We start from the raw sequence: 8,850 nt of genomic DNA, 5'->3' as shown, positions 1-8,850 counted from the left end.
CCCTAGGGGGTCCGGGGGCATGCCCCCGCGAAATTTTGGTGTTCTAGACGCCCGAAAATAACATTTGAGGCGTTCTTGGGCTATCATTTTTTTCTTTTCCTTCCGTTTTTTTTTTTCTTTTTTTACCTCCCAAAAGGGGGGTGGGGGCCGGGGCCGGCCCCCCCCCACTAAATCCGCCACTGTTCATTATACTGTATTATTATGAAATTATTACAGATAAAAAGTATATATGTAGACCCAGTGGCGGTTCTAGGATATATTTTCTGGGGGGGGGGGGAAGGCTAAGTTGTCCGACAGGGGACTTAAGCTCGTAGGCTCGAGCTGGAGGAAGGGGTAGAGAGGGGTTCCTCTTCTCAAATGAGATATCAACCTCTGGATGGCCGAAAATGGCACTCTCACACTGTAACAGAATGTGTTAGCTTGGTGCGGGCCTATTTTTATGTTTTATGGTCTGACTGCCCGACCAACTCTGTCCGGAGCGGGGGGGGGGCTTGACCTGTCCGGTGGGGGCTTAAGCCCCCTTGCCATTATTATAACATAATATAACAATTATTATAACATATGGATATTTGTCAGTTCACTGCATGATGTCTCTTTTTATTGAACAATAAAGTTATGCCCATAACTTGATTGTACTAATATTATCGTTAGCGGCAACAGTAGTAGTAGTGAAAGTATTTTCCAAACTAATCCATAGATATTTATTCATATTGTATCTTCTACATAACATATCATGAATAAAAAGCTAACCATCTTGCACTGAACTTTAAAGAAACACAACCCTCTTTTTAAATTTCATTAATTAAAGAATTTACAATAATTACAATAGCAATGAACTTCTCTTTGGTCAAGCATATTACTGTACTGTCAATGCGGATGTATCCAGTGGCGTATCTATAGGGGTGCGCGGAGAGGTGCACCCCTAAAAAGACTCATGTCCCCCGCCGCGTGCCCCCCCCCCATCCCACTGAAACAGTTCAAAGCAAAAAAATCACGCAAGTAGATAAAAATCACCTATCACCTTATTTTGCGGGCATCAATCCCCTCCCCATTTCAAGACTCCTAAATACGCCACTGGTTGTATCACATCATTGTCATATTTTTATTTAGCTCGCATTTAAAAACAAAACTTGCACTATATTTACTAAAATATTTACACTGTGGTTGAGTTTTAACTACTTATACTAGCACACTACTAACACAAAACGCGACTTTTAACTAATTGTTTATACCACTTTTGAATTGATAATGGTATGCATACATCTGGACCTATCAGCTGACCATTGCACACCTAAAATAGACCAAATTTTACACTGTAATTAAGTATTATATCCGGCCACGATTCAACTGCTTAATAATTTCATTTCAATGTTTATTAAGTTTTAATCTTGTCCATTTCTAACTACTGTATAAGAAACACTGTATATATTTGCCTATAAAACAACATTCAGCTTTCATTAATGTTTCGATTCGAGGAAGTTTTTCCGCATGCCTTTGTATAATTATTATGGCATGTATTATATGTCTACTGGTTGTAAATATATTATTGGTTTACTTACAAGAACTTTTCATGTTTATTATAGTTTCATAAATTAGCAAAGCCCCTATCATCCCACCCTAAAGTCCTAGATTTGACCACGTCTATTCACCTTTTTCATTTAGTCGATGGTAAAATTCTTGGAAGTTGAAATTTGGATGTTGTGGGTAATGGAAGGATGAGATGATGTTGCTTTTGTCCTGTGAGCTCAGTAGCTCATCAAAGCCCTTCATGTGCATTCCTTCAGAAATAATCTGGTTATTCTTGGCATATCTAAAAAAAAAAACACAATAACAGTAACACAGACTTGACAGAAATTACACAATCATCATCATTACCCTTTGCACAGACACTTAACTTAATTTCAAAGACATTTATTTACTTCCATAAAACAAACACATACTGCACATATACAATAAAATATGATTTAAAATAATAACTATAATAAAAATAATCTATGGAAGAAAGCATGATCCTGAGAAGATAGAAATAATATGTCAATACAAACATAAACAAAAATAAAAAATAAAAAAATAAATGACAAAACAAGTAAGTAAACAAAAAGGGAAATAAATAAACAAACAAAAAAACCAAATAAATAAATGAATGAATAAATAGATAAGTAAATAAATAAAAAAACACCTGAAGTTCATGTTAACACAGAACATATTGAATTATGACCGAATTGAATTATAATAGTTTGACATTATACATAGTTTTTCTTTTTCTTTTTTAATGTTCTTAAAGAAATAGCATTTAGAATTTGGGGAGGGAGAAAATATTTTAACATAAAATAAACCACTATAAGTATTACCAACCTCTGGGCCCTACATTCTACACCTCCCTCCTCTTCTAGTTCTTTGAGAGCCTGCTTGAAAGCCATGATAGAATGAGTGGGTGGTGTGAAGCGAAACTGTCCCGACTTATCCAGCTCTTTCACTTGCGACAACAAATCAAAACTTAAACCTCGAGCCCAGCCTAGAAAAGAGTAACAAATGTTACTGGTATTACAGAACAGCATTGCTCAGGTGGCTAAACTGGCAGTAGCCACTGTGTGTGTGTGTGCTAAGCTTTGGTCATCATTTCAGATATATTGTTCTGCTGCTGCCATCTGTTGCTGTTCTGGTTGTTAATATTTGTTATAAATTTGGCATATGCAGAATACATAATAAAGACATAATAATGAAGTACAAAAAAGACAGGTTATTAGGCCCAATAAAAGAAATTATTAGTTTATCACCCTCGCGTGCATGTATTTTATGGTACTGAAAAAAAAAATGTTGAAAATTTTTTTTTTGGAAAGAAAAAATTTTTTTTTTAAATTTTTTTTTTTAAATTATTTTATTTATTAATTTTTTTTTCATTTATTTTATTAAATAGTTAGTAGATATTGTTTGATTTATCTAAATCATGTTTTACTTTGAATATCAATGCGCCAGCAAACGACCCAAGGGTGATATTTGGCTTTAGCAAAATAAAAAAATAAATAAAAAAAACCTCCCTCCCTCATCACTTTTCCTGCCCAGATAGGGTGATAAACTGATAATATTTTTATAGCGCCTTAGCGGCATGCTAAGAGAGAGTAGGCAGCTTTTGATTGCACTACGACGGTAGAACGTAATGATGTCACTAAAAGTCATTTGCGCATGTGATAACGTTAAGTTCTCCGCAACGCGTGGATTCTATGACACAATTTAGCCAAATCTAAGTATGCAGAGAACGTAGGATGCCCGGTAGGACGGTCACGCATGAGTGATTCCATTCTAGCGCATCGTGCAAATCGAAAATAGAGCCCACCACCAGAGTGAATCCTCTCTAAACCATTATAAAGCTCTGTTCAGATTATTCAACTGCATTATGCGCCTTATAAATCCATTAATTGTAAACCCATATATAGTAATGATGTGCCTATATATGGTCATCATGATGTGATGTCATCATTACATTTAGGCATGTCACATGTTTTTGTCAAATAATGTTTGATAGTCTGGAGAGGGCTATATTATTAGTATTACCTTCACATTTCAACAGAGAATGCTTGTTTGCAATAATGTAGGAGAATCCTGGCACTCCTTCCAAACACTTATTCGCAGAGCTGACAAGAAAGTCAATATTTGAGGCAGCAATATCCAAGGGAATTGCACCAAAACTACTCATAGCATCAACGAAGTAACTTGAATCTGTCAACAAAAATTGATAATTTATACTTTTATAGATATGATACTAATCTACAGCATTATATATAAACATTCTCAAAAAAACATGATAAAACATTTTCCGTAGGTATAAAAATTATATTTTCTCTTTAATTAAGTGTGAATACAATCAGTTACATATGAACAGGGTGTGTGGGGTGTCTCCTCATTCACATGATTATCCTTCTAAATAAAATTAAGAGTGACACTCAAGTAGTCAAAAATCCCCGCATTCACTCACCTACAAATAAAAAAAAATTACACATAGTCTATAAAGGAATTACTATTTAGTATTAAGTAGTGTTTTTATAAAAGGAAGAACAAGCAAACATGAAAACTGGCAGTAAGTGCCACTAATTACTTGATACTGAAACAGGTCCCAGCTGGGTATACTCGTCCAGGATGCAAAGGCAACAACACATGTTGTCATATCAAACATGTGCAGACAATATTTACAGTGCAGAATAAAATTGGAGATTATTATCATGTTTCAAGGGGAGTACATTTTAGATAAGTGCATAAAACAATAATAATGATGTTACCGTATTCTTTTAAGCTGGATTATATATTTTCCCGCACAAACTCGAAAAGAAGTTAAATTGGAGGCAAATCATTCTCTGAAATGTTTCGCCTAACAATGTGTCCCCTATGATTATAAATCTGAGTCACTTGCAATGATCAGATGGCACTGTGTCAATCACTCATGCAGAGCGTAGAAGGTTTTTGTCAACCGACCCACATTGTGCCTGCTTTTACTCTACAAACACGAATATCAGTCTCTACAGAATCTTTTCAATAACTTACCTTCACTCACGAAATGATGTTTGCCCTACCTGACGCGTTATAAGTACTGAATGCTCAGTATATTCATTCAGTACTTATAACAGGTAGGGCAAACACCATTTTGTATAATTTCTCCTGACGCAAAACGCCATCGGAATTACAATTTTGGTTCAAATTTATCATTAGTGTACAACAAATGTATTGTTTTCTCTGGGACAGAGAGAGATGGGAGGGGCGAAAGGAGGAAGAGGAATTGTTCAGGGTACAGCGAGACACAATCACTACAATTACTCATAATTAATCAGCAGTTTTGATGATCTATAGTATATATCCTTTTTGGAATTTCCAGCAGGAGCATGCAATAGAGGAAATTTGTGGAGTATTAGGACCATAGAGCATTAATCATAATGAAAACAGCATATCATTATCATTGAACAGTATTATCCTAATGTGAACAAGCCAAGGTTGACAACCAATAGCTTACAATACTCTTTAAGTGGCTACTAACTTGGAGCGTACTTCTTCACCAGGTGTCCAATCTCGTTCACCTGGTTTAGAGCACCTGAACTAGTCTCACAGTGGACAACTGCTACATTCGTCCAATCAGACGAGCTCCTCAAGATCTCTTCTACTGTCCCAAGTCTGATCCGGTGTTCCTCCGGTAAATGGGCCACATGACACGTTAGTCCATGGGCCGCTGTGATCAGACCCATTCGCTTACCATACGAGCCATTCGCCAAGATTAAAACCTTTTGAAACAAGTTAATCATCAAGCACCAACAACAAAAGCCATATTAATTGATTGGAACAATTTTTAGTTCTAATTAATTATTCTATAGATATTAATTCCTGATGTTGTGATGGAGAATTTGTTTTGGAGGTATCGCTATAAGTTGTACAGGTACTTTTAAAAATCTACACCAAACAAAAATATTATACAGAATTGATATGGTAACCTGTATATATCATAAAGAAGTATGTTTTTTTGTGTGTAAAGTATACATAAATTATTCAAAACATAATTAAAATATTTAAAAAAATATGGAGTCCTTTTTAGTTGTGAGGAAAAATCTGGCATTTACAGAATTTAAACAAAGGACCCTGGGGCCAGAGGCTAATGCCACCACCAAACTACAGCTCCAATAATTTCGCTTTTAGATTCTAAACTTTAATTCATGATTTAAGAAACAATTCCATGTCAATATCATATACTGTAATATTTGAATAAAATGGCCAGAAATTATTATGCCAGTTTGTGGTGATTTTCTTTAACTACATTTCTAAAAATACAGCTTTTGCTCCATTTAAAGACCACCTTTAGGACTGAAGTTTCCATGGTCTTTAGCAGCTTTGGTCTCTCATTAGAATTATAAAGATAAAAAACATTTGTTAATATGGGACCACAGAAAAGTGGTCTTTAATTAGAGGGAATCCTATATTTATATTTGCATAGAGAATTGTTGCACTACATGCTACATAAGTGTAATTTTATCATCATTACTTCAGTATAAAATGTTAATGCACATTCTTATCTAGTTTATGTAATTTCCATCAAGAAGTAGTCATCTGTAGGAAAGAGTACTGTGGAAACAAATCATTTTATCAGTTTCAAAAGAGTGAAATAATGACGACAAATTATTGTATGTGAACTATGTAATATAACAAAATAAGTAATGATGTTTTCAATTAGTTTAATTTATACCTTTTCATTTGTTTTAGGTGTTGTAGAACTAATGACTGATTCCACTGCATATGTTCCACTCCCTGGCAATAGGATACAGGTATAGTCTTCCTCACCAACACCTACCAGCAAATAAAAACAAGATTTTAAAATGAAGGAAACACTACGCCACCCCACCATTCCATGTCTTCCATTCCAAAGACAAGCCAAACCAGTCACTCGCCGCTGAACGGTGATTGTCTAAATTATTATTGTTTAAGGCAAGCATTCTATTAATAAACAGCAGTATATCATTGATTTTGACACAATACGATCATACTTGATCTTCATAGATTGGGTATACAGTACTCAAATTATCATACTGATAAGGATAATCTAAGTACTTGATATACTGTAGTAAGGTAAAAAGTAGTACCAAAATACTACAGTATAGTATATGCATATTAATCATATTAAATCAGCACAGAAAAAAGGTGCTAATATACCTAAAATTTCATATCAACATGCTACCTAAAATTCTGTATCAATAAATATCAAGAATCCAATTAAGTGCTTTGCATGGTAATAGACTTTTCTTAACATTAGTTATTTCATGTTTTTCTATTTTTAATATAAGAAATGACAATTTATCAGCACTTCAAACTAACTATAAAATTTATTAACTCTAGCTTTCATCCACACAGTGGTAACATCATTATTATGATACATCAGAGATAGAAAGTGAAGGTACTACAACAACAAATAATAATAATAATAATAATAATAATAATAATAATAATAATAATAATAATAATGGGGTAAATAAAGCATCTGGTCTGCAGATTTGAAAAACACTAAACAAATTATTCTATTGTGAAAAAAAGATCACTTTAAAAAAACATTCACTAAGAATAAATTGTTTATCACAGGTTGTTTATTGGTGCAGGCAGACTAATGGTATATTGACCACATTTGTTGTCAATGTACAGCAGGCCTACCTTCCCCTCTTTATTTCTGTATTATTTATGTTACTTATCCTGTTTGTACAGTCTCCTGATGAAGTCCACTGTGTGGATGAAAGCTAGCACTAATAAATTTTAAAGTCAGTCTTTAAAGTGCTGTGATTTTGTCATTTCTCATACTGTTCTACAGCAGACTACCACGGCTACACCTTTTATTCCATTTATATTTCATAATCACCAATTTTATCGTTTTTTGCAGAATGTTCAGCTTTTACGTACTGTAATGTACAATAATAATTTGTGAATACCTACAATACCTGAGGAATTTATAGTAATTTTTTTTCAAAACAAATTGAGGACTAAACACATAAAAGTAATATACTGCAGTTATAATGTAATGATAAATGGTGATAACAACCTGCAATTCGTAACAAACTGCGTCTAATTTCTGCAACTGTATCTATAAATTCTGCATCCCGTGATCCCACGTCCCGTAACATCACTTCTTTTGTTGACTTGCTGACCCCAAGAGGGCCGGGAGTAAACAACTTTTTTTCTTCATCTGAAAAAAAAAATCAGAATCGCTGTTATTTTGATGATCTTAATACCCATGTCCATACATTTAGTTTACTGTGATAAGCAACTGCAGAACCAGTATTTTCAAGAATAGCGTTATTTACATGGCAATGCAAGCATTATTATAAGTCATCCAAATCAAATGCTCTCTTTTGTTTTTCATTTTACTGTAGAATTAAATTGTGATGTAACAGGAATTTCCATTAATTTCTTTTAAGCTCAATCAAGGGGTATTTTTTTTTCTTTTTGCACCATCTAGCCAACAATCATGAACAGACAGCATTTGAATACATAACCTAAACAGCAGAGGGAATAACAAATATTAAATAATATTACTACTAAGTATTACAACTTGCTGGTTACTAATTCACAATCTTTGAATTACAATAAATACACACCTAGCCTAACAGATATGATCTTAAAAGTACTGTTCTAAAAATAATCTATTCATATCAAGTTAAAAGGTTCAAGTTTCTCTTTACGCTGTGGCTAGAGATACGGTACCGTATTTCTACTTCAATTTGTTAAAGGTTCGGTAAATGGCATTACGCCTATATCAATCAATTCAATTACTGTAATTATTACAACAATGGATTGTACACTAGATTGTAAGATTTGTTGAAGTTGTGTGTGGTTTATTGTTTTTCTTGAAAATTATCTTAGGTATATTCTCACTAAAATAAAACCACTAAACTAGGTAAAATATTTAATTTTAAGAATGAAAGGTTGGTAATGGAAAAATCTAGGCCAGGCATACCCTCTGTAGGCATATTGAGCCTAGGCCTACAGTAGGCTAGTTCACCAGGTCTAGGGCCTGGGGTGGGCTCTAAGACTAGGCTATATATATATATGTTGTAATTTGTATGCCGAGCCTAGCGAGGCTAGTACCTACCTTTTTTATTCTTTGTCCAAGCCACACTATCACTATATAAGCGACTTGCAGTAATTAGCCCTGGCCGAATCGAAGAGGATACAGACATTCGAATCCCTCTTCTGAAACCAACTCTAAATAATGGCAACATTTTTTTTTTTTTTTTTTTTTTTTTTGGTAAAGCAAGAGCTCTCAGTCTCAGTGGCTCAGCTGGTTTGGCGGTAGCGTTTTTAGTTTGACTTTGACCAAACTATACTCTTTGAACC

General features: G+C 34.1%; 1 protein-coding gene across 1 annotated transcript; it reads right to left on the bottom strand.

Annotated features, from left to right (window-relative positions):
- Nucleotides 1-1,641: 1,641 nt before the first annotated feature.
- LOC117111628 (2-aminoethylphosphonate--pyruvate transaminase-like) lies at nucleotides 1,642-8,850 on the bottom strand. Its single transcript, XM_033254576.1, has 7 exons — nucleotides 8,606-8,850; nucleotides 7,556-7,699; nucleotides 6,218-6,318; nucleotides 5,024-5,264; nucleotides 3,553-3,717; nucleotides 2,356-2,515; nucleotides 1,642-1,810 (listed from the first exon to the last, which is right to left on the bottom strand). Exons 1-7 carry the CDS (start codon nucleotides 8,733-8,735, stop codon nucleotides 1,642-1,644), a joined length of 1,110 nt encoding a protein of 369 aa, XP_033110467.1. The 5' UTR covers nucleotides 8,736-8,850.

This window comes from Anneissia japonica, unplaced genomic scaffold (assembly GCF_011630105.1).
Source record: "Anneissia japonica isolate Jap-2015-1 unplaced genomic scaffold, ASM1163010v1 scaffold287923_len1623670_cov205, whole genome shotgun sequence".
NCBI classification, from domain to species: Eukaryota; Metazoa; Echinodermata; class Crinoidea; order Comatulida; family Comatulidae; genus Anneissia; species Anneissia japonica.
Note: the sequence above shows the minus strand (reverse complement) of the source record. Positions and strands in the feature narration are given on the sequence as shown.